The 26,905-nt window shown below is 45.2% G+C and overlaps 1 protein-coding gene across 1 annotated transcript in view; it reads right to left on the bottom strand.

Moving 5' to 3' along the window:
• Nucleotides 1-26,905, bottom strand: part of dst (dystonin) — a 565,996-nt gene that overhangs the window by 131,322 nt on the left and 407,769 nt on the right. The window contains exons 62-67 of the mRNA XM_051919257.1: nucleotides 15,548-15,709; nucleotides 11,126-11,296; nucleotides 9,404-9,570; nucleotides 7,231-7,390; nucleotides 6,113-6,439; nucleotides 5,843-5,927 (exon numbers count right to left, since the gene is read on the bottom strand). Of these exons, the coding sequence (XP_051775217.1) occupies nucleotides 5,843-5,927; nucleotides 6,113-6,439; nucleotides 7,231-7,390; nucleotides 9,404-9,570; nucleotides 11,126-11,296; nucleotides 15,548-15,709 (1,072 nt within the window). The remainder of the gene's footprint in view (nucleotides 1-5,842; nucleotides 5,928-6,112; nucleotides 6,440-7,230; nucleotides 7,391-9,403; nucleotides 9,571-11,125; nucleotides 11,297-15,547; nucleotides 15,710-26,905) is intronic.

Genomic DNA, 26,905 nt, shown 5'->3' with positions numbered 1-26,905 from the left:
CAGCCTCAACATTTGAATCAAGGCTGAAGATTCCATATTTTAATATAACATTTAGCAGTTGCCTTTCTTCTTATTTATCTATACTGGATTTCCACTCATTGTGCTAAGGGTGGTCTTCAGGTTACAAGTGAGTTCCATAAACCGATTTTGGAGCATCGGTCAGACCTTACACTGAAGATGTCCATTAACGGAAATATCAGCGAAAATGCGAAAGGCTTTATTCTTAACTAGCTGTGCTACGTGGCTAAGATGCATTTGCAGGGCACCACCTGTTGGAATGCATTTTGTAATGCATTTTTCCTTAATAAAAAAATCTTAACATTTATATAGCACGTTTCTCACTTACTAAAGTGCTTCAGGGAGTAGGGTGCTCCTTTAACCACCACTAATGTGTAGCATCCACTTTGAAGATGCGACGGCAGCCAGTACGCTTACCACACATGAGGAATTAGTTGGTGAAGTAGTGAGAGAGACAGGGGATGATTAGGTGGTCAGAATGACTAGGCCATGGTGGGCATTTTAGCCAGGACATCGGGATACCCCCTACTCCTTATGAAAGATGCCCACATATCTTTAATGACCACAGAGACATAGGAGCTCAGTTTTATATCTCATCTGAAGAACGGCGCCATTTTTACAGCACAGTGTTTCCCACATTGCATTGGGGTCCACATTCATGCTACAGGGTAAGTGCACCCTGCTGGCCTCACCAACACCTCTTCTAGCAGCAACCCAAGCTTTTTCTGAGATGGTCTCTTATCCAGGTATTGTTTAGCTTCAGGTGGATGACCTCTTCTGAAATGCAAATTAATGTTTGCAGGGCACCATCTGTTGAAATGCATTTTGTAACGACTCCACCTTAATAAAAAAAGTCACATCCACCTGCCAAACTACAGAACCATACATCACCATAGGTCTATGCCAGCAGTTTAGGGATGGAAGTGACGTCACTGCACATCTGGACCAGCGGTTTGGTGGTAGGAGTTGGCACCAATCAGATTAACTGACCCTCTAAACACACCCAATCCTAACCTTAACTGCATGTATGGACTGTGCAGCTCTGCAGTTGGATATTTTTGCAGTAAAAGGGTAACTGTCTCTGTGTCCTTCTGGCTGCCATCTGTCCGTCTGCTGTCGGGAGTCATGGTCACCCATGGCGGCAAAGTCAGAGATGAGGTCCTGACTAAGAGTCACCATCATGGAGCCCCGACAGGAAGTGAAGCGGTGCGATTGAGGATCCCGCACCCTCACTGCCACCCATACCAACAAGTCCTTTGTGCCAACTCTTCCTCCCTTCTTCTTCATTCCTATATTGTAGATTTTCTTTTATCTCCTTTTCTTAAGGATATCATCCAAATTCAAAGGCCCCTCACTTTGTTCCGCTTCGGCTTTCTTCCAGATTTTTTTATTAGCCAAATACTTCATGATGAATACACAGAGGTGTAGATGGAAGCAAGTTAGACAGACTTGCTGGTCACAATGGGCCATTAAAGCAGAGACTGCAGCTGTTTAAGGCTAAAACAAGCCATTAAGGGTGGGAAATCAAAAACAAAGGAGACCACGGAAATGAAGGTTAAAAATGGTGTTTGAGTAACGAGTGCTTCAAGGGCAAGAAGTGAGGTTTCATTAAGAATAAAAACCATCAGCCACTATGGACTCCTGAGGACCAACTTTGAAGATCCCACACAGACCCAAGGAGAACGTGCAGGGTCCTCACAGACAAAGAGTCGGGGTGCCCATCGCACCCAGGAAGCAACATCTTTATATCCGCCGCCCCACCAAGCTGCTCCAGCAGCAGCTAGTAAGACCGCTTCAGTGCAGGTGGGCATTGCAGATGGTTTAGACCTCCAGACCAAACGTACACAAAACAAACAAATCAAAGAACATAAAGACAGAAGCAGAATCTCAGCTGCCTGCGTTTCCCTAGAGGTCAGCAATAAAGAGAACAATCTCAGTATGCGATCGCTAACAAACGTCAAAGGGGGCACCGAGCTTTGAGACCACCGTAATTCCCTTCAGGGTACCATTAGGTCAATGAAATTCAAGACGCTAAATTACCATGCAGTTTTATGAGTCACTTCATACAATTGGCTCTAGTCAGCCTGGCAGCTGCGATGGGCTAATCATTTGATGCCTTGTTTTGTCTTATTGGCCTGGCATTTTATTTTTTTTCACTTGTCAGTAGGGCTATAAATTTCTTTAGTTTCCCAGTTCAACTCAATTCACATCAAACATTATCTCAACTTTTCTGGTGGCGTCATCCACTTTTTTGCACGTAGGTGTCTTTGTGACCCACCACCCTTATAAACAACAGCAACACGCGACCCACCGGCAGCAGCCTGGAACCCGCACACAGGAACAAAGCCCAACAAGAGAGACCTTCCATTAATGGCACTGGGTACCTAATACAGTAGTTCAATCACTGTGGTGAAGTGTGAGCTAGGGGTCCACGGCTGTGTGATGGTTTTTAGTTTCGTTACGGACGAGTGTAAAGCAGCTAGGATGAGGATCAGCACTTCCATGTCCGAGGTCGTGGTTCTCAGTCCGCAAATGGTGGCCTGTCCTCTCCAGGCTGAACATGAGCTGCTGCCTCAGGTGAAGTATCTCTGGATGACAAGTGAGGGACGAAGGGAATGGGAGATCGACGGTGGGGGGGGATCGGAATAGCGTTGTAAGGGTCAGTCGTGGAGAAGAAGAGAGCTAAGCGGAAAGGCCAAGCACTTGATTTATGGGATGGTCGACATTCCCACCTTCACCTGCGGACACAAGCTGTGGGTTTCGTTTTTAAAAAATGGAAATGGGGGTTTTGTGTTTCCATCCATCCATCCATCCATTTTCCAACCCGCTGAATCCAAACACAGGGTCACGGGGGTCTGCTGGAGCCAATCCCAGCCAACACAGGGCACAAGGCAGGAACCAATCCCGGGCAGGGTGCCAACCCACCGCAGGACACACACACACACACACCCACACACCAAGCACACACTAGGGCCAATTTAGAATCGCCAATCCACCTAACCTGCATGTCTTTGGACTGTGGGAGGAAACCCATGCAGACACGGGGAGAACATGCAAACTCCATGCAGGGAGGACCCGGTTTTGTGTTTCTTCCCTGAATTTTCTGTTCTAATTGGTTTTGTTTTTGGAAAAAAAAATTAAAATAAGCATTCATGTAGGGAAAAAGGTGTGTTTTTGTATTGTATTTTTGGTTCATAGTGTGGTGGGTGCGGCAGCACACTGTCTCCGTGTTGCTCCCAAACTTTTTTCCCTTTTGCTTTTGTTTTTTTTTTTTTAATTTTTTTGTTCTGTTACATTTAGTTTTGTTCTGTTTTATAGGAAAAAAACAATATTTTTTTTTGTTTTTCCCCTACATATTTTTGTTCTGTTAGGTTTTGCTTTTTGAAAAAAGAAAAAAAGAATAAGCATTCATATAAGGGGAAGGACATTTTTTGGCTTGTATTTTCCCTGCAGTTTTCTGTACTGTTAGGTTTTGGTTTTGAAAAAAAAAGTAAATAAGAAAAAGCAAATAGGGGGTGAAAGATATGTTTATTTTTTTATATTTTTGTACTGTTAGGTTTTGCTTTGTCTTTTGTGTTTTTGAAAAAAAAAAATAGAATAAGCATTCGTATGCAGGAGTTTTTTGTGTGTTTGTTTCTTCTGTTATTTTTTTTTCAATAACAAAATAAAACCTATAATAAGCATTCATAGGCACAGCAAAAATGAAATCTAAGCAAGTGAAAAGTATTTATATATCATGACATTAAGGTTTGTTTTACTTATTGTAAGAATTATTGATTTGTCAAAAAAATTAATTAATTTAAAATTAAAAGTAATTGCAACACAAAAACTAACTTAATCAGTTTTAACGCGAAAAGATGCCGACAAAAGAAGAGAAGCAGCAGGCCGCTAGGGTGGAGTAAAGAAGAGCTGCTCGGGAAGCAGCAAGCGCATCAACCTCTGAGCAAACGAATGATAAACGTACAGAGAAAGAAAGAGGAAAACTAGGAATGCTCAAGTCAAGTGTATTCACTGCATGTTATCGTGCTGTGCGCCATTACTGGTCTGTAATAACTAAGCAACAAACCGTCGTCCTCCCGCGCCCCGCATTTTTTTCTATGTACCAGCTCTTTAAATACAATCGCTTTCTCTAACAAAGGGGTGCCCAAAAACGCCCTATGAGCAGCTCAGCCATGAGACAGCAGATGCCCAGTGCCTACCCCTGGGTGTTGGTGAGTGAGGAGAGCAGGGGGCAGTGCCCCCAAGTTAAAAAAAAAAAAACTGACTACAAAAAAAAAAATTCCAGGTCGTCACGTCTTGGCAGTGACATTCACGTCTCTGGTGACTCTTCCTATGAAGTCAGTAGATGGATTGGGAGAGCATGGTGGGGGGTCATGAGGTCACTGGAAAGGGTGTGTGGCGCTCCCGATATCTATGAAAAAGGACGAAGGTCCAAGTCTTTAGAGTCCTGGTGCTTCCTGTCTTGCTATATGGTTGCGAGACATGGATGCTATCCAGTGACCTGAGATGAAGACTGGACTCCTTCATGTGTGTCTCTCCGGAAAATCCTTGGGTACCGCTGGTTTGACTTTATGTTGCTCACGGAGTCCTGAGTGAGGCACATGACCTGCATTGTGAGGGAGTGTCAGTTACGGCACTACTGCCATTAAGATCGTCATTGTTGGGGACACGAGTGGATGGACCAGGCCAAGGGGTCGCCCACGTAACACCTGGCTGCGGCAGATAGAGGGTCATTACCGGAGTGTGGGACTGGGTCGCGTGTCTGCCTGGGGGGATACCAACCGGGATCCCGAGTTGTTTCGACATGTAGTGGGTGCTGCAATACACTGTGCCAGTCCATGCTCCCCAACTTGACACGTCAGAGCCAAGAAGACCCCAAAGGGGCTTCAGATAGATAGATAGATAGATAGATAGATAGATAGATAGATAGATAGATAGATAGATAGATAGATAGATAGATAGATAGATAGATAGATACTTTATTTAATCCCAAGGGGACATTCACATACTCCAACAGTAGCATACTGATACAATAAACAATATTAAATTAAAGATTGATAACAATGCAGGTACAACAGACAGTAACTTTGTATAATGTTAACGTTTACCCCCCCGGGTGGAATTGAAGAGTCGCATAGTGTGGGGGAGGAGCGATCTCCTCAGTCTGTCAGTGGAGCAGGACGGTGACAGCAGTCTGTCACTGAAGCTGCTCCTCTGTCTGGAGATGATCCTGTTCAGTGGATGCAGTGGATTCTCCATGATTGACAGGAGCCTGCTCAGCGCCCGTCGCTCTACCACGGATGTCAGACTGTCCAGCTCCATGCCTATAATAGAGCCTGCCTTCCTCACCAGTTTGTCCAGGTGTGAGGCGTCCCTCTTCTTTATGCTGCCTCCCCAGCACACCACTGCGAAGAAGAGGGCGCTCGCCACAACCGTCTGATAGAACATCTGCAGCATCTTATTGCAGATGTTGAAGGACGCCACCCTTCTAAGGAAGTATAGTCAGCTCTGTCCTCTCTTGCACAGAGCATCAGTAACTATGCAACTATGTGCAGAGTAAAGGGTCTGAATGCCATTTATTATTTTTAATAAATTTCCAATAATTGCTGACCTCCTCTTTTCTTTCGCTTTGTCATTCTGGGGTACTTACTCTTGTTTGATGAGGTGGAAAAAAAATGAAAGTCAATGATTTTAACACAAGGCTGTGACATACGGAAAGGTGAAACCGGGTCTGAAGAGTCTGCGCAGGTGCCACAGATGAAGAAGCTGGCAGGATTGAAACGTTGGGGTACGAGCGATGTCTTGCGTTTTGTTTTTTGCTCACCTGTCGTTTGTTTCAGGAGCTCCAGGCCATTTTGAATCGCCAAGTCCACGTTCTGTTTCTTTTCAATGATGTCCACGTGCAGCGCCTAAAGAGACAGGAAAGTGAGAGGACTGCAGAAAGCGTTCACGGCAGACAAAGATCCAATTTTGAAATGCAAAAAACAAAACAAACAAGCAAAGATGCAAAGAAAGACAAATGACTTAAACCATTAAAGAAAATAATTAAAAAGTAAATAACATTGGGGGGAAAAAAAAAAGATAATGAGGATACCCGTTGTTCCGCATCCTGCTTCTGGAGGAGGTCGGGGTGATAATCGTGGACGGCCACGTTGCTCAGCTTATCGTGAACTTCGCTTAACCAATTCATAAGCGCGACTTCGTCTTCCCCAAAGTGCTGAGCATTGGAGAAGGCCTGCTGCAGCATGGCCGCCTTCCTGCCGCTCGTCTCCTGGAGCTCGCTGAACTGACTCTGGGTTGAATCCACTTTGCTTTGAACCGAGTCCTTGTCGTCCGGAGAGCTCAGAGTTTTTAGAGTCTGACCAACGCTAATGGCCTGGTGCAAGTTTTTGCTATGAGCCATTATGTCGTCTTCTAACGCCTACGTGAAGGACAAATGAAGCAACAGAAAGGAACATGCAGAAGATGATGAACAAAAAACAACACAAATGCAAATAAAACCAAAGATGGGGGAGAACTTAAAAGTCAAATAAATTCATGCATGGAAAGAAAACGTCAAAAAAAAAAAAAAAAAAAAAACGCTAACAGAATTACTTGATGCTATAAAGTCACTTCAAAGCGGGAAATCAGCAGGCCCTGATGGCTACCCCATAGAATTTTATAAGAAATTCTCCACTCAGCTAGCTCCCCTCTTATTGGCAACATTTACAGAAGCTAGAGACAACCAAATTCTACCTCAAACATTTCGTCAAGCATTAATCACCGTCTTTCCTAAACAAAATAAGGACTTGTTACAATGTGCATCATACAGACCAATTTCACTCCTGAATAATGATGTTAAGATACTCTCAAAAATACTAGCTAGAAGGATGGAGAAAGTGCTGCCCTCGGTAATATCACAGGATCAAACTGTGACATCTATCTTCAAATCTCCGACGCTTGTTTAATGTTATATATTCACCAGCAAAATCAAACACCCCAGAGATATTACTATCATTAGACGCAGAAAAAGCATTTGATATGATTGAATGGAACTACCTCAGGGGTGGGGTTTGATTTGTCTTCAGTTGTGTTTGGTTATAAATTGATCTACTGTATTTGTATGGAATGATTACAATAAAAATTAATAAAAAAAAAAAAAAACAAAAAACCTCCAACGTTAACCAACGCAGCACCTACTGACGGCAGGGTGGGGTGTTAACGTGGTGGTACCTTGTGCTGAGAGATTTGCTCTTCTAATTTCTTGGTCTGGGTGCCGATGGGCTCCGTGTTTGCGAGACGCTTTTCCATGGATGTCAGCCACTCGGTCAGAGGCTCCAGGGTTTCGTGGAACTGTTGGGCCACCACGAGAATGCACTCCAGCTGCCTGTGCCTGTTCAAAAAAAAAAACCAAACAGCAGGAACGTTATTTTAACTCTTTCAGGGGCTGAATATTTTTTCCAGTTTTCTGAAAAGCACACAAAGCAACAGTTTCACACACAAATCAATATAAAATGTCTTTTGCTGTATGCCGTGGCTGGGGTCGGCGCCCGCTTGGTGACTCTGGCAGCAGCGGGGGCAGCTCAATGACCAACATGAATATGCGGTGGGTCGGCTGCCTGGCTGTCTTCGTGCAGCAGTAGGGGTCGCAGTGTGACGCAATCTGGTTTGTAGCTCTTGTCATCTTGTCAGGTGAACGTTGGCGTCGGTGCATTAGCTACACGGAAATGTTCAGCACCATGATCAGCTGATGCTGGTCCCTTCACTTTCGTTTTCGACCTCCAGATCACTTCCATCAAAATCCGACAACTCAGAGTCCGACTCAGCGATATGATACGCAAGACGTCGTCCACGGAAGTATTTTGCTTTGCGCATTCGCTTTTGTCTCTCATCAGATATCGATGCCATGTGAGGGGTTGCTTGCTCTTCTCTATTCATGCACGCGCAGGAAATCTCGGTCAGATCAACGTAGCATCGAACTAAAACATAACAGTGAGTTTTGTCCCCGTTTACAGCTGATTACTGTCCTCTACCCATGAATTTCGACAGAAGTCGACATCCGCCCTGGAAGAGTTAAATAAAAAAATCAGAAGGGGCTTTCGAGTTTGGATTCAACAGAACATTTTGAATCGTAACTCAAACGGACACACATGATGGGACCCTTCATCTCACATCTTGTGGCGCATCCTTTGGAGTTTACAATCCCTACACACACACACACACGCGCGTGCATGATTCCTGGAGCTCTCCATGAGAACTTTGTCACCTGTTCCCACTCGAAGGGTCAGGTTTGAAGGGGGCTGGGGGGGGTCTTCCTTCTGCAGACGGCTTGTTTCATTTCTTTCCATAGGTGCTTGGTGGGATTCAAATCGGGGCTCCTAGAAGGCCACTTCAGAACATTCTTGGTGCTCTTACTTGTAGGTTGTGGCTCATCATCCTGTCAGAGGGTCCATGATCTGTGATTGAGATGGAGCTTTCTGACACTGGGCAGAATGTCTTGGTGGTCTTGAGATTTCATTGTTCCCTGCACAGACTCGAGGCCCCCTGTGCCAGATGCAGCAAAGCAGCCCCAAAACCTAAGCGAGTCTCCTCCGTGTCTCACAGTAGGTCTGCTGCTCTTTGCTTTGAAAGCTTCATTTTCTCATCTGTGGACATTGAGCTGATGTGACCTGCCAAGAAGCTCCAGTTGTGTCCCATCTGTGCACAGGACATTCTCCCAGAAGTCATTGTGGCTTGTCTGTATGTGTTTGAGCAAATTTCAGTCTGGCTTTTCATGTGGAGTCCTCCTGGGTCTTCTTCCATTGAGCCGTCACTCGAAAAGCGCTGGATAGTGTGACTGCCATCTTCACGTATCTACACACGTGGACTACAGGGGTTTGTCTAGGCCATTCCAGAACACTCGGAGACACTTGTCCCCGAAGCCACTCCAGTGTTGTCCTGGCTGTATGCTTCAGCTCATTGTCACGATGAAAGGTGAATTGTTGCCCCAGTCTGAGGTGGTTTGCACTGACGGACCTCAACCTCAGAGTTCAACTCTTTGGAAGCCGTCCTCGGCTTTTGGTCCACCATCCTTACTGTCCTGTCCATTCTGGGCTTGATTTTCCTCTTTGGAGGTTGGCTACAGTCCTCTTGACATTTAAATTCTTCGTAACATTTGTATTTGTTGTCACGGGAACATCAAGCTGCTTGGAGATGGTGGTCTTCTAGCCTTTGCCTTCTAGAATTTTCTTTCTGATCTCCTCAGACGACTCTCTGCTTTTGCTTTCTCTGCTCCATGTCCGGTGTGGGGCACACGCTATGACCTCATACAACAGAGTGACGACTTGTCTCCATTTAAGTTGTCTGATTGCACGACTGGAGACACGTGTGTGATACGAACTCAAGAGAAGAGCAAGTTTTAACGTACCTCGTTTCTGCTTTCCCAAGCAGGGATTCCCATCGTTGACCGAGGGTCACCAACTCCTTGAGTGTCTTCTCCTTATCCGGTGACTCTACAGAGGCAGATATTTTCTCTCCTTCTCTTTTGATTATGTCCACAGTCGGTTTACGGTCTTCCAGTAGCCTCTGAAGGAGCTGATAATGAAAAAGAAAGAGTCACTCTGGTGTATTTATATTTTTTTTCCACCTGATTGAATTTTGTTATATGTGACATTTATCCAGGAAACTCAAAACAAAATCATTCTGTGACCTGTGGACACAAGCAGTGGGGAAAATTCATTTTGGGGGAAGGCCACTGAGGTGGTCTAAATTCCAATGCAAAGCATTCAGACACTCTGGGATTTCTCGTTATCAAGTGTGGGCCTTGCCAAGCCGGGATGCCCGGAGGGCATGACCGGAGGAGTGGGCATATTCAAAGCATTACCTCCCCCAGAATGCTAGAGGTCAGCCCCCCTGGCTTGTTTGGAGCATGTAAGCTCAACCCTGCTGGGGCCCGTGGCCACCGCCAGGGGGTGCCAGGATCACTGCTAAGCCCTTTGATGCAGCATCTCCGCCAGAAGAAGGTCATTGTGCACCTGGAGCACTCCCGGGTGCCCTATAAAAGGTGCCAGCCTCCACTACTCCAGAAGCCAGCAGGGGTGGACAAAGCTTGCCAGGAGGAGTGGAGGTCAAAGGACTAAGAGAGAGAGAGAAAAGGAAAAAGAAGAAGAACGGTGCTTTAGTACTGTTTTGTGCTGTGTTGTGGTTGGGAAGATGAGACAAATTCATCACAATTCAAATGCTTGTGATGCACCATCTGTTGGAATGACAAATGAAATACATTTTATTACTACAAATATTTGTGATGGGCGGCACGGTGGCGCAGTGGGTAGCGCTGCTGCCTCACAGTTGGGAGATCTGGGGACCTGGGTTCGCTTCCCGGGCCCTCCCTGCGTGGACTTTGCATGTTCTCCCCGTGTCTGCGTGGGTTTCCTCCGGGCGCTCCGGTTTCCTCCCACAGTCCAAAGACATGCTGGTTAGGTGGATTGGCGATTATAAATTGGCCCTAGTGTGTGCTTGGTGTGTGTGTCCTGCAGTGGGCTGGCACCCTGCCCGGGATTGCTTCCTGCCTTGTTCCCTGTGTTGGCTGAGATTGCCTCCAGCAGGCCCCCGTGACCCTGTGTTCGGATTCAGCGGGTTGGAAAATGGATGGATGGAATATTTGTGATGCACCATCTGCTAGAATGACAAATGCAATGCATTTTAGTAGTACAAATATCTGTGATGCACAGGGCCGGTGCCAGCATTAAGGCGAATTAGGCATTCACCTAGGGCACAAATCGTAAGTGTTGGGGGGGCACGGACATGCCGCATGGGTTAGCTACCAAACTGTTGGTTGGAGCACCGGCACTGGTGATGCACCATCTGTTGGAATAATAAATGCAATGCATATTATTACCACAAATGATCAACTGCCCAAACCCAGGGGTGCAAAGCTTGTAGAGACTCACCCAAGAGGACTTGAAGCTGTAATGGCTGTCGAAGGGGCTCCTTCAAAGTTCTGAAGAGTGTACATAGGGTTCGCCGTCATATGGAGGGCGATAGCATAATTCATTTTTTGCACCAGGGTCCCATCAGATTCTTGTTATGCCACTGCTTCAAATAACTGTGAGTGCAGAACCACATCACGGAAACATTTTACAGCACTTACTTTCTGTTCCTGAATCTGCGCCTTCACCACTTTGAACTCGGCAGAAGGTGGCTTTTGGTTGGCGACCAGTTCTTCAGTGTCCGTCAGCCAACTGAGGAGTGACTCCAGGGCGTCCTGGAATCGGCCACAGTGTAGCAGGGCTTCATGCAGGAGGGCAGCTCGTTCTGCGACCTGTGGGCACAAAGCAGTGGGGAAAGTTAATTTCGGGTGAAGGCTGCTGAGGTGCTCTAAATTCCAATGCAAAGCATTCAGGCACTCTGGGATTTCTCGTCATCAAGACAATGAGGCTGTACAGAACGGTACAATACACTTCCTTACATTGCGTTCATTTGATTAGCAGATGCTTTTATTTTTTGTTCATTCATTTTGCCTTACATAATATCTTGCATTAGACATTTGTTAGTTTTCGCATACCCCTTGGGGTCAGAGCACAGGGTCAGCCATTGCACAGCACCCCCCGGAGCAATTGCAGGTTAAGGGATTTGCTCAAAGGCCCAGCAGAGTAGGATCTCTTATGGCAGTAATGAGAATTTGAACCGGCAACCTTCTGGATACCAGCGCAGATCCTCAGCCTCAGAACAACCACTCTGCCCACAGTGACTTACAAAAGGGGTCAACATAATCGAGTTAACGTCAGTCTGGGGGGCTGTTTAGGAACAAGTGTGACAGGTTTATGAAATGGATCACCGCAAGTGAAGGGCTCAGAACAAAATACCAGCGAGTTACACTTCCAAGGTGTCAAAAAATCCTAACCGCTACTACAGTGCCAGCTGTGCAAAAGAATTCACCCCCCACCCCCCCTTCGATGTTTGTCCTGTTTTGTCGCATTACAATGTAATGGACTTAACAATGTAGTCCAAATCGCTGAAGTGGAACAAGTAAAAACACTGAACAGTTGGGAATATGTAGGTCCTTTGCTATGGAACCCCTAAATAAGATCTGGGCCATCCAATGAACTTCAAAAGTCATATAAAGAGTTGGTGAGGGTCCAATCAAAATGTCACATGATGTGTCACATGATTTCCTGTTCTGAAAGGCCACCTGACTCAGCATCATCACTAAGCAAGTGACACGAAAACCACGGAGTACTCCAGTCAGGTCAGAGACAAAGTGGAATGACATAATGCAATGCATTTTTAGTACTTACGAATGTTTGTGATGCGCCATCTGTTGGAATGACAAATGCAATGAGTTTTAGTACTACAAATATTTGTGATGCACAGGAACGGTGCCACCATTAGGGCAAATTAGGCATTCACCTAGGACGCAAATCATGGGGGGGGGGAACAACAGCTGCATGGGTTAGCTACAAAACAGTAGGTTGGGCCACCAGCACTGGTGATGTGCCACCTGTTGGAATAACAAATGCAATGTATATTATTACTACAAATGTTTGTGATGCACCATCTGTTGGAATGACAAATGCAATGCATTTTATTGCTATAAATGTTTGTGATTTGCCATCTGTTGGAATGACAAATGTAATGCATTTTTACACTACAAATGTTTGTGATGTGCCTTTGAGCTACTTTTTGTATGAAAATCTGCTATATAAATAAATGTTGTTGTTGTTGTTGCTGCCACCATTAAGGCGAATTAGACATTCGCCTAGGGTGCAAATCATAAGGGGGGGGGGGTAAAAACCTAGCCGCATAGGTTAGCTACCGAACAGTCGGCTGGTGCCCTGCACTGGTGATGCACCATATGTTGGAACGACAAATGCAATGCATGTTATTGCTACCAATGTTTGTGATGTGTCATATGTTGGAATGACAAATGTAATGCATTTTCACACTACAAATGTTTGTGATGCGCCATCTGTTGGAATGACAAATGCATTGCATTTTATTACTATAAATGTTTGCAATGCACCATCTGTTGGAATGATAAATGAAATGCATTTTATAACTACAACTAAGATGGTGGACTGCAAATGTTAACACCAAGATTTAAGTTGATTATTTAAATTTCAACCCATCTTAGAAGGGTAGCACAGCTTATTACTCAGAATCTCAGATGCCGTTTCTGTGGTTTTTGCCCATGCCCGTACACCTATTGCATGTTCTCACACTACTTGCTGTTTAATCGACTTCTAAGCTTTGACGTTACAAATTAAATTTTCCGCAGTTCCCTCAGACAACCTAGGAGGGGACCATAACAGTAGTTCAAGCCCATCAAGCCCACCCTCTCTCCTAAGTGCGCAACTGCCAGCGACACCTAATCTTTTTCGTTGGTAACAACTAATTAGCTGTCATGGCAGAAGTTTAAAAGAGTGCACGAGAAAGAAACAAGAGCTTCTCTGCAGCTTTGTATTTAGACTTTTGGAAGAATGTGTGAAATTATAAGCACAGGGCCTCTCAGCCAGCATTGTGTATTTTCATCTGTCAAGTCTTCTAATCACTGATGCGCTGCACGTTTCTTAAAGGTCATCACTGCAAAAAAAGAAAACATCTATGCTAACCAAGGGCATTGCTAATTTCTGCACTAATTGGGGGCTTAGCCCTCGTTCCCCCCACCTCCCCCAAACCTGATAAAACGGTTACCACATGGGACAGGAGCGTCCCCCTATATAGTTTCAATGTTGACTGGTGGGGGAACGTCAGAGCGGAGTTACTTGTGGAGTTTCACATTTTCCATGAGTAAATTTCAGAACATGTGCTGGGCCCTCCAAGATCAGGGACTTCATTGGACAGGCAATTAAGTAATTAATTACATTTATATAGCGTTCTTCTCTCTACTCAGAGGGCTTTCCAGATCCAGAGTGAGTGGGGAGCCACTTCAGCCACCACTAATGTGTACCACCAAACTGGATGATGAGATGGCAGCCATTATTGCACCAGTATTCTCACCACATATTAGCTAGGGGGGGGGGGGGGGGGATTTGGGGGGGGTGGGGCAAGAATGGCCGAGGTCATGATGGGCAATTTAGCGAGGACAACAGGAAACAACCCTACTCTTTAACAAGGATGCTCATGGAACGTTAATGACCACAAAGAGTCAGGACCTCGGGTTTACGTCTCATCTGAAGAGCGTCATTAGGATCCACACACACCACAGAGTAAGCGCCCCCTGCTGGCCCAACCATCACCTCTTCCAGCAGAAACCTCAGCTTGTCCTAGATCAGGGGTCCCCCAACTTTGGACCACTTCAGAAGAGGTCATCCACCTGGAGCTAAGTCTGTTCAGGCCCGGTCAGTACTTGGATGGGAGACCACCTAGGACAGGGGTCCCCAACTCCAGGCCTGGAGGGCCCCAGTAGCTGCAGGTTTTCATTCTAACCCATTTCTTAATTAGTGACTTATTTTTGCTCCTAATTCACTTCTTTTGAATTATTTTTATTTGATTTGTTCTTGAAGACTCGGACCCCTTAATTGTTTCTTTTTCCTTTAATTAGCAGCCAAACAATCATGAGATAACAAAATGAGCCAAAACATGACCAGCAAACTGTGACCACCATATAATATCTGAAAATAAAGACCGGTGAGGGTCTCAGGAATGTTGATCTGCTCCAGACCCCCAAAACATTCTACCAGTGCTCTTAGAAAAGAGAAAATCAAAAATTCTGAAAATGTCTGCCATTGCACAATGAGAGCAGCAACAAGCCACAGAATTAAAGAACGGGTTTAATTAACGACGAGACCTGGCACCTCATTGAGCAACTGGTTGGAGTTTGAGGCCCTGACTAAGCTGCCACCCAAAGAGAAATGAAATGTGAAGTGAGTGAGCCGACAGAAGACCACCTAAGTCAGGGCCTCAAACTCCAACCAGTTGCTCAATGAGGCGCCGAGTCTCGTCTTTAATTCAACTCGTTCTTTAACTTCATGGCTTGTTGCTGCTCTCATTGTACAATGGCAGACATTTCTGAAATTATTTTCTCTTTTCTAAGAGCTCTGGTCAAATGTTTTGGGGGTCCGGAGCAGATCAACATTCCTGAGACCCTCATCTTTCTTTATTTTCAGATATTGTATGATGGACACCAGTTGTTTTGGCTCATTTTGTATCTCATGATTGGCTGCTAATTAAGGAAAAAGAAACAATGAAGGAGTCCGAGTCTTCAAGAGCAACTCAATTACAATGAAATCAAAAGAAGTGAATTAGCAGCAAAAACAGGTCACTGATTAAGGAAAGGGTTAGAATGAAAACCTGCAGCCACTGCGGCCCTCCAGGACTGGAGTTGGGGACCCCTGTCCTAGGTGGTCTCCCAGCCAAGTACTGACCAGGCCTGAACAAGGCTTAGCTCCAGGTGGATGACCTCTTCTGAAGTGCAGGTGGTGGGGCTGCTGGGTAGGTGAGATGGTTCTGATTGATGCAGGGCTGGACGCTTGAGATGGGGGGGAGCTAAAGCCTCAGAAAGCCCCCTCGACTGATCCTAACTATACAGTACATTTAGCTCCATTAGCCTGCTGGGAGAAGCAAAGTGTACCTTTTTGTTAAGTGTGTTACACCGCATGTTGATGTCTTCCAGGTCCTGCTCCAGCTTCTGCGTGTTGGTCGTTTTGGCCGCACTCTGAATGAGGCCTTGACCAATCCAGTTGACATCCTGCAGCTTGCCTTGCAAGGGTTCAATTTCTTCTTTCTGGAATACCTACAGATTTAATTAAAATAAACGGGGTTATGATCTCTTACTGAGAAAACAGTTTGAACCACAGGTTAGATTGATTCATTGCAGTACCCATACATCTTGGTTGGCCTCAACCCATCATAGCTGACTCAGCATTTGGGAGACGAGTTAAAAACAATTATAATGACAAAGCTGGCAGCTCCAATCCGTCCATTTTCTGAAAAAGAACATCAAGTTGAGTTTTGACCATTGCCACAAAGTCCTACAGGCCACCACACTACCTGCTCACTTATTACTCCACGCCTCTGTGGTTCTCTGAAGGACCCCAGCAATGGGCTCGTCCTTCATTGGGAAATTGCAATGCGTGAAGACAAGGACCACCTGAGCACCTCCAGCTTACGGTTGATTTGAGAAGCACTCGGACCCCTTGACTTTCTGCACGCTTCATTGTGTTAAGCAGATATATTGGCCATTTGTGACCATCAATCTACACTCAACAACCCATAATGACAAAAGTGAAGACATGTGACCAGAAAGGTGAGTGTTCAAAATCGCAAAGTGAAATCTCTCGGACCCTTAGCTGTGGCCCTCCAGATTGTGCTCGGGTGCCTTCAGGTTGCTCTCATTCTCCATGAGATGTTTCCAGAACTTGACTGGAGTCCACCGGTAGAAGACTGGATTGACCGGTCGTGGATCAGAAGGGGCACACGTGTCCCTGTGTCAAGGTTGGGAGCATGCGCTGATTATTACACCCACCACACGACAAACCACCTGGATTGCGACCCGAGTGCAGCGTTTTCCAGAAGCCCCCGCAATTCACGCTGCATATTAGGAGGAAAAACTAAGCCACAACGTCCAAGGAACTCTCTGTAGATCTCCAAGATCAAATTTTGGGGAGGCACAGACCGAGGCATGGAGATCAAACCATTCCTAGAAGTCTGAGGAGCACAGCGGCCTCGACAATTGTGCAATGGAAGACGTTTGGAACGACCAGGACTCTTCCAAGAGTGTGCCGTCCAGCCAAACTGAGTAACTCAGCAAGAAGGGCTTTGGTCAGGGAGGTGACCACAAAAAACCCAACAGTCAGTATAGGAGAACCTTCAGAAGTCATCTGCTGAGATAGAAGAACCTGTCAGGAGGACAACCATCACAGCAGCGCTCCATCAATCAGGTGTTTATGGTATGGCGGCTAGATGGGCCTTGGGCAGGGAGGTGACCAAGAACCAAATGGTTACTCAAACAGAGCATCAGAAGCCCACTGATGAGATGGGGAGAACTTGTCAGGAGGACGGCCATCTCGGCATCACTCCAGCAGTCAGGCATTGATGGTAGAGTGGCTAACATCTGCATCTGACCATGGGAGACCATGAAGAAAAAGATTCTCTGGTCTGATGAGACAAAAATTGAAATCTTTGGGCTGCTCTGCTGCTCGCGTATGGTGAAGCAGATGTACAATTTAAACAGATTGTTATTTTCATGTGAATTGTTACATATGCATAATAGAACTAACTATTATATATTACAGCAAGTAATTAACCGTAGTAAAAAATAGTAAAACATAATAAACGAAAGAAAATTATGTTTCAAGTTGTGTTAGAGGTATTTGGTGCGTAATACGTTTTCATTCTGTTTAGCTTGGAAATGAACACGCAAATACTTTATAAACGTTCACTTTTACTGTAAAACTTTTTTTTTTTAATTAACTTTTCTTCAAGGTCGCATTGAATTTTGGTTCCGTGTTTGGACATTCATCGTGACAACGTGACATATAACTGCCCGGGAGTGAAAATCGTTTCTTTCTCTCAAATAAGTAAACCGACTTTTTCGAATGTTTGTCCCTGTGATTTGTTAATTGTCTTTGCAAAAGCTATTCTCACGGGAAACTGTAAACGTTTTAATACAAATGGCACATCAAGATCTCCTTTGGTGTCTCAAGTTATCCCCTGAAGATGTACTCCATTACCTTTCTTGTCGCCTGTTAAAATTTTACACGTCAGAATTGTTCGACCAATTTCGAATACAACTAATCTTGTCCTATTGCATAGCCCATCACTCCGACATCAATTACGCAATTACATTACGATACATCCTTCTTTCAACAGTAATTCATGCGGTGGAAGACCAGACACTGTTAACGGTTGTAGATCCATCCATTATGCAACCCGCTATATCCTAACTACAGCTTCACGGGGGTCTGCTGGAGCCAATCCCAGCCAACACAGGGCAGGAAACAAATCCAGGGTAGGGCGCCAGCCCACCACGGGGCACACACACACACACACACACACACACACACACCAAGGACAATTTAGGATCGCCAATGCACCTAACCTGCATGTCTTTGGACTGTGGGAGGAAACCCACTTAGACACGAGGAGAACATGCAAACTCCATACAGGGAAGACCCAGGAAGCGAACCCGGGTCTCCTTACTGCAAGGGGTTGTAGATATTCTACAGGATATTGTAAGTTGATGTTTTCATCTTCCGCACCATCACCACCAACTGTTTCAGCACAGTCTGTTGATACACATTTAACCAGTTTGCAGTGTTACAGATTGACAAGTTTCGTATTAGTTTGATTGACTTCATCGTTTCTCGGTGCTAGGATTGTCTGTGTACTCATTTGTTCTCTTGATAACCCTTCGGGATGAAATTCTTCAATAAGATTTGGACATAATACGTCTTCTTTAATTGGGAACTTAAAGTGAGGAAAACGTAAAAAATTTATAAGAGCTGAGAGCGCAGGAACTGTGTCTGACAAAAGCATTCACACGAATGAGAGGTGAGAAGACCAAGGGTGTGGGCTGTTAACTGGAAATGGTGGAGAGGAGGGCGGGACTTGAAAAAAATCTCTTGGCAGTAGTCTCGTCTCGAGATTTTCTTTTATAATATATACAATATATATATTCTAGGGGGCTTCGCCCCCTGCTCGTTTCACTCACCAACCCCCCGGCCTGCCACTTTGCATCTCTGCCACTCGCGTTTGTGGATTTCACTTTCACCAAACAACAAATCTTTTAATTCTGGCGGATACGCCTCTTCATTTGGAAGAAACAATACTTTTCCCCGATGGCAATATGAATTAGATGATCTACAAATCTCCGACTTAAAGTTTAAATCAGAACAATATATTCGATCTGTTTTCGCTGTTGCGTTATTTCGCCGAGTAATAATTTCCGTTTGTTAGCACTAATGTGATCTTTACTATCATTTTTTTGAGACTTTCAAATTTTTGGACTTCCATTATCTCTAACCCGCTCTGCATGTATATCACGCCAACGTTTTTGAATTCTTTATGACGTTCTACTTTGTCATCTACTCTTTGTCTTTTATTTCCGGCCCTGGGCGTCATTAAATCTCTTGGCACAAAGTCTCGTCTCACGGGACATGAAAGTGTCTCTCTGAAAAGTCGCATCTCGTCCCAGGCTAAAAAGTCTCGTCTCGTAACAGGATTTTTTTTCTTATAATAGAGAGATATATACACATACTGTACATTTACATATACATACATTCATACACATATATACCTGTATACATATATATATATAAAGCAATAAGATGTCTGGTCTATCTATCCAGCATTCACAACCCTGCTCGGTTGTAATGTTGTCCGGCATCCACAAGGGGGCAGGAATGTCCTCTTGAACAATGACCAGTGGCAGTGTCTGTGTGCCACATGGTCCAAAGCAGGACTGGCATGTCTGATGAAGAAAGGCAACAAGAAGCACAAAGAAAGAGGAGTGTAAAGGCTAGAATGTCCAAAGGCATGTCAGGTGCACAGAGGTTCACAAACGCATGACGCGACTGAAACAGACGGACTTAGCCATGAAGCTCAATGGGCTTTAACTTTGATTGTATTAATTTCAGCAGTACTGAACTTTGGCCGCCCTCGACAAGATGCCATAAAGAGTGCAACAAGAGAGATTAATGACTTCCTGCTCATGGCCGGCTACTCCTGTTTTGATTGTTTTTTGCCTTTTGTTTCACAGTCGGTGTTCAGGCCTGATATTTCACAGCACTCACTTACCACGTATTGGCAAAATAAACATCAGACTGACAGCACTTAAGAAGATGTAAAAAATGAGAATTTAACTGGGAAAACCAACACTGTTGAAAATAAAATAAACAGAAAAGAGAACATTCACAGATTACAAAGAATGCTGAATATCTCGGGGCTCCAGCTGTTGTGGTGCACAGTTTGGTTTGCTCTGACAGAAAACCGATGAAGCAGCCATGAAATAACCAAATGAATGGCAGGGGCGTAAGGCTTATAAGAAAAGCCACTGGCACAGGCCAAGATAAATTCTGGACTACTGCACTATGACTCAAATTCAAGCGCTGAAGCATCAGCTAATTTATATGAAGTCGGCAGAGTGGAACATCAGTCCCCAATCCCTACGACGTCACTCACAGCACATCCATTGCAAGGTGTCTGTTTGTGATAACCCATCTGTTGGAATGACAAATGCAGTGATTATGCCTCTGTTATATGCCATTTGGTATGGCACTTGTAAAAAAAGCAGTGCTCATTTTTGGGATACACCATCTGTTGGAATGGCAACTACAGTGCATTTTATTACTAAAAATGTTTGTGATGCGCCAGCAACAGAACTGACACACCCAATAAGGGTGACATGGTGGCACACAGTAAGGTGATCGTGGTTCACATTCCAGGTCCTCCTTGCACGGAGTTTGCATGTTCTCCCCGTGCCTAGGTGGGTTTACCTTTGGGCGCTCAAGTTTTCTCCCAGAGTCCAAAGACATGCAGGTTAGGTGGATTGGCGATGCTAAATTTGCCCGAGTGTGTGCGTCTGTTCAGCCTACGATGGACTGGTGCCCTGTGCATGGGTTGTTCCCGCCTTGCATCCAATGCTTGCTGGGATAGAATAAGCTTAAACCAATCAATCTAATTCTGAGTTGCTGTGGGGGGGCCAAGTGGGTCCAAGGCTCAAAGACCACCAATTTGTACAAACAGAAAATACTAAAACATTCTCCAATCTATTTAATCCATCTCAGGGTCCTAAGGGCTGAAGCCTATCGCAGCAGCATCAGACATAAGGCAGGAATCAGCCTGCGAAGGGATGGCAGCATACACCGACACAGCGTAATACGAAAGCATCAAAACCATTTAATCCAATTCACCATCAGAGGGAAGCCAAAGCCACAATGCAGGAACTGTCTTGGCAGAGGATGCTAGTTCAGTTATGTAATTTAATAGAACATATCACGCCCAAAAACAATTTAACCAACTCAGAGTCATGGAAGGGGGCGAGAGCCTATCCTGGCAGCAACGGGCACAGGGCACTCGCCAAACCCTTGTGGAAGGCCAGCGCAGGCTGACATAATACAACATTTAATCAATTACTGACTCATGGAGAATGGGGTCCATCCCAGCAGCACTGGACACAAGGCAAGAACGAACCCTCGATGGGACAACAGCAACATACAGTATACCAGTATAGCATATGACGATATTCTGAAGCCCACTTAATCGATAGATAGATAGATAGATAGATAGATAGATAGATAGATAGATAGATAGATAGATAGATAGATAGATAGATAGATAGATAGATAGATAGACATGAAAGGCACTGTATGATAGATAGATAGATAGATAGATAGATAGATAGATAGATAGATAGATAGATAGATAGATAGATAGATAGACATGAAAGGCACTATATGATAGATAGATAGATAGATAGATAGATAGATAGATAGATAGATAGATAGATAGATAGATAGATAGATAGATAGATAGATAGATAGATAGATAAGGCACTACATAATAGATAGATAGATAGATAGATAGATAGATAGATAGATAGATAGATAGATAGATAGATAGATAGATAGATAGATAGACATGAAAGGCACTATATGATAGATAGATAGATAGATAGATAGATAGATAGATAGATAGATAGATAGATAGATAGATAGATAGATAGATAGATAGATAGAATCCAGACCATGGCAGTTGGTGGAGCCTAACCCAGCTAGCGTCAGGTGCCAGGCAGTAACAAACCTCAGACAGGATGCCAGTCCATTGCAGCACAGTGTGTGGTGGGCTGGTCAAAAGAAGCCAAAAACGAAAAAGTGATTTTTACCATACAATGTATAAGTTAGCAAATGGATACAAAAATAAGTTAAAAAGATTGTTTGTGATGCGTCACCTGTTGGAATGACAGACACATAGCAACAAGATGGACACACACACTGTTAACCTTTTGCTAGCTATGCTAAATACTATAAAAACTTTCAGAATGGGTTGGCACGTTGGCGCACTGGTATGCTGCTGTCCTCGCAGTATAGAGACCAGTGTTCACGCCCGTTTCCTCCCACAGTCCAAAGACATGCTGGTTAGGTGGACTGGCGTTTCTAAATCGGCTCTAGTGTGTGGTTGGTGTGTGTGTGTGTGTGGCCTGCGATGGACTGGCATCTGGTCCAGCGTTTGTTCCCCATGTTGTACCCTATGATAGCTGGGATAGGCTCCAGCAGAGCCTTGCTGTTCAGGACAGAGCAGATTAGGAAATGACTGACTGACCTTTCAGAATGGGGTGGCATTGTGGCACAGTGGCAGCGCTGCTATCCTCACAGTAAGGAGACCAGGGTTCATGTCTGGGTCCTCGCTGTGTAGAGTTTGCATGTTCTCCCCGTGTCTGTGTGGGTTTCCTCCCAAAGTCCAAAGACATGCAGGTTAGGTGCATCAGCACTGCTAAACTGGCCTGAGTGTGTGTTCACCCAGCAGTGGAGGACTGGCCCCCCAGTCCAGGGGTTTGTTCCTGCCTTGCACCCTATGCTAGCTGGGATAGGCTCCACAACACAACAGCGTCCCTGATCAGGATGAAGGAGGTTAGAAAATGACTGACCTTTAAAAGTGAACTCTAGTATGAAAAGTGCTCTCTACTTGATGCAATCAAAAATGTGGTTTAAATGCAAAGCTATTTAAAAAGTATGGTAGGAGGAAAAGCTAAAAAAAGAATAAACGTCAAGTTTCTTGGCGCATCAAGTTCAGTCCACCCTGAAGCTTCACATCTCCTATAAAAGGCACAGACTGGCACGCCAGAAACGCTCCTACTAGAAAATGGGGTAATATTTCTTTGCCCCCATTTGACTGAGCTTCATATATGGGCTCCCCGGCATGTGTGCTCAACAACTGGCACATCTACCAAAACCGATATGAGGAACAAACTCAACAACGTGAATAATGGAAGAAACGTCCGACTCCTGATTCACTTGAAAAGCCGTCACGGCCAGCTGTAAGCGTGCTTGGGAAAGCAATTAATGGGATGAGGTAACTGCAATCCCTGGTGACTAAGCTTAAGACAAATGACCGGGAACGTGTGAATCAGAAAGACGGCCCTGGGGGGAGAAGCCCACGGCGACAGGCCAGACAGCGTCCTCGAATGCGCTTAAAAGGCAAAGCTCCAAAAACCAGACGAAGAGAGCGAGAGAAAGGGTAATGTGCGATTCCCCACATAAGACCACGCAGTTCATAACCTGAGCGGGCTTGAGCTGCTAGGAGACGTCGATCAGGATGCCAAGCTTTGCTGGCCATTTAAGCCGCTCGCCTCTATTTGACTCCTAAGTTTAATGCCTCCTGCCCCACGCTGGGGTGCTGATAAACAAGGAACTGAAAATCCTGCTCTCCTCAGTGTTGGGAGGCACGTGGCTCTCCATTTCTTTACTTCTAATACATTTAAATCGATGTTAAAAATCCGATAACACATAAACTTGGCCCTTCAAAACTCCATCCACATCTTGGACGGAAACGAGACATGGCCTTGGCATCGTCGGCATGATCTGACTTATTTATCTTCCACGACTTTTTCAGAATTTAATAATATAAACTTGGCACCTCAAAACTCCACCCAGATCTGGAATAAAAGTAAGGAATGGCCTTGGCATAGTTGGCATGATCTGATTTATTGTATCTTTGACAACCCTTTCAAAATTTAATAATATACATTTGTCCTTTCGAAACTCTAGCCAGATCTTGAATTAAAACTAGGCATGGCTTTGGTATAGTCGGCATGATCTGACTTATTGTATCTTCCACATTAATAATATAAACTTAGAACTTCAAAACTCTACCCACATCTTGGATGGAAACGAGACATGGCCTAAGTATAGTTGGCATCAGGTTAGGTCAGGTCAGGTCAGGTTGAGGAGCCTGCATTGGTACAGCACATCACCACACCCCCCACACGACGAAACAGCTCGGGATCCCGGTTGGTAACGCCCCCAGGTAGACATGCAGTCTAGTCCCACCCACTGGAAATGACCATCTATCTGCCACAGTCAGGTGTTACGACAGCATCCCCTTGGCCTGGTCCAGCCGCTTGGGTCCTAAACAATGAGAATCCCGCGAGCTGGATCATCCTTGGGGAAATCGCACCACAAGCCATAGTTGGCACAATCAGACTAAATGTATCTTCCACGACTTTTTCATAATTTAATAATATAAACTTGAGACTTCAAAACTCCATCCACATCTTGGATGGAAACAAGACATGGCCTTGGCATAGTCGGCATGATCTGATTTATCGTATCTTTGACGATCTTTTCAGAATTTTATAATATAAATTTGGCACCTCAAAACTCCACCCAGATCTTGAATGAAAATAAGGCATGGCTTTGGCATAGTCGGCATGATCTGATTTATTGTATCTTCCACATTAATAATATAAACTTAGCACTTCAAAACTCCACCCATATCTTGGATAGAAACGAGACATGGCCTTGGCATAGTTGGCATCAGGTCAGGTCAGGGAGCCTGCACTGGTACAGCACATCACCACACCCCCCACACGACGAAGCAGCTGGGGTTCCCGGTTGGTAACGCCCCCAGGTAGACATGCAGTCTAGTCCCGCCCACTGGAAATGACCATCTATCTACCGCAGTCAGGTGTTACGTGAGCATCCCCTTGGCCTGGTCCAGCCGCTTGGGTCCTCAACAATGAGAATCCCGCGAGCTGGATCGTCCTTGGGGAAATCGCACCACAAGTCACAGTTGGCACAATCAGATCAAATTTATCTTCTGCGACTTTTTCATAATTTAATAATATAAACTTGTGACTTCAAAATTCCACCCATATCTTGGATGGAAGTGAGACATGGCCTTGGTATAGCCGGCATGATCAGATTAATTGTAACTCCTATGACTTTTCCATAATTTAATACAATTTCACCGTGTAGCAACCCTGCGTGGGAGTGAGAAAAAGAAGTTAAAAGGGAATGCAGACCTTTACCCTGCCGTAAATCACGTCATCCATTATCCGTCCATTCATCTGGAGACCCAAATTATTTCGGGAGACTTCATCTTTAGGAGAAGGTTGGATGTCGACAGCAGCAGCAGCAGCATCCATGCAGGCCACACTGTCCTGGAGGAGCCGGTCATTGACATTTAGCCAGTAAGGTTCCACTTGAGAAGGTCGGGGTTCATCCAGTAGTTCCAGTGTGGGCAGCTCTTCGTAAGGAGCCCGCAGGTCGCTGCCTGCACCGTAGACATTTGCAACTTTGTCTGTTATTCCACACAATGTATGAAGTGCTTCCTCTCTGCACCCCAGTCTTTGACTCAGATGATCGATGCTGACCCCATCCATCATCTCTGGACATATCATGACATTTTTCTGGAACTTTCTGGCCCCCTCGTTGTGCTTTGGAGTGCTAAGTTGCTCCTCGTTATCAGAGTTGTCCACAAATTCAAGTCTGGCATCGTCTAAGAAGCAAACATCTTCTGAAGAGATTGCAGGACTGGCGTTATTGTCGGGGACGTCCTGTTGCAGTTCAATTTCTGCCAGTGGGCTGCACACACCAGAGTCATCTTCCGATGCCAGGGAGCTCGGGGTCCGCTTGCTCTTACTCTGCTCCGACAAATCGGACTCGTTAGCGCTGTCCGCAAACTGGGCTTCGCTTTTATTAGCGTAGTCGATCAGATTGGTAGGGGCGTACGTTCTCCATGAACGTCTCCTTTCGGTGTGGGACTTCACTTTAGGCATTACCGTCCCTGGCGTTCTCCTCACATTGGCACTGAGCTTTAGGGCATCCAAAATCATCTGCTCGTCCAGCCTGCTTGCCTCCCGACTCCGCAGCTCATAAACGCTGGAAGACGCCAGGAGGCCATTGCTGTAAAAAGTGCCATTGTCCATAGTCCTGAAGCTGTAGGGAAGGGTGCGCTCGGTGAAGTGTCGGGATGACAGGCTGCCCTTGGACTCTGCGTCAATCTGCTCGTTCAGTCTCACCGTGTCATATATGGATCGCTGCGGGACATAGCAGTCGTCGATGTTCAAGTCCTCTTCCTCGGGCTTCCCAACGCAGGTCGGGTTCTGCCGCAAGCAGTCGGGCCTACTCAGGGGCTTTCCCATTTTGGTGTCAAAGTGTTGCCGGTGGTGTAAACGCACACCGCATGTCCTGGAGTACCAGCAGTATCAGCAGCCACCCTGCACTTTACGAGGAGGAAGAGGAGGCATTCCGTGCTGTGGCATTTCCCAAAAATTGAACAAAGCTGACTACCTGTCCAAGTAAAAAGTCTAGATGAAGAATCCAAAGAAGGAAACAAATGACATCCTCATGGAAGGACCAAAGGCAGGTTACTGTTTTTTTCTTTTGTTTTTTTTTTTTAATAAAGGAAAAGTTTCCTTGGAGAAGAAGGACACGAAGTGTCAAAGTCTGTAAACACACTCACGTGACCAACGATCAACCAAAAAAAACAGAAAGCCGAATTGTGCCGTAACTCACAATGCAGCTCCGGGCAGCCCGGCGTCTCTTAGTTCTTTGTTCAGCAGCAGAAGATCCACAGTGGGTGAATGAGCTGAACACGGCCCCCCCAAACCCGACCACGACCCCACCATCCCCAGACCACAGCGGCTTTAAAACATTACCACAACAATGACTTTTGACTCCCGTGCTCCTGCTAATGCCTTTCTATGGCTCCAATACGGAAGGCATCACGGTGTCCGTTAAAAAAAAAAAAAGCTCGGCACTTTATCCGTGACATGAAAAAAAAAAGTTGGGAAAGATCTGCTTCTTCTCTCTCTCTCTGTTGTCCCGTTCATACACATAAATCCAAATCGATATTGCGTTTAGTACGAAAGCAACACATGGAAAATAAATAAATAAACAACTGCAACTTTCGTAACACAAAAGGCAATCCCGAGGCAGCCTGCGTGCGGCTGCTGCTGATAAAGCGGCTCTCGTACTTTGCTGGAGTT

This window comes from Erpetoichthys calabaricus, chromosome 15, assembly GCF_900747795.2.
Source record: "Erpetoichthys calabaricus chromosome 15, fErpCal1.3, whole genome shotgun sequence".
Lineage (NCBI taxonomy): Eukaryota > Metazoa > Chordata > Cladistia > Polypteriformes > Polypteridae > Erpetoichthys > Erpetoichthys calabaricus.
This window is presented reverse-complemented; position numbering and strand designations above follow the sequence as displayed.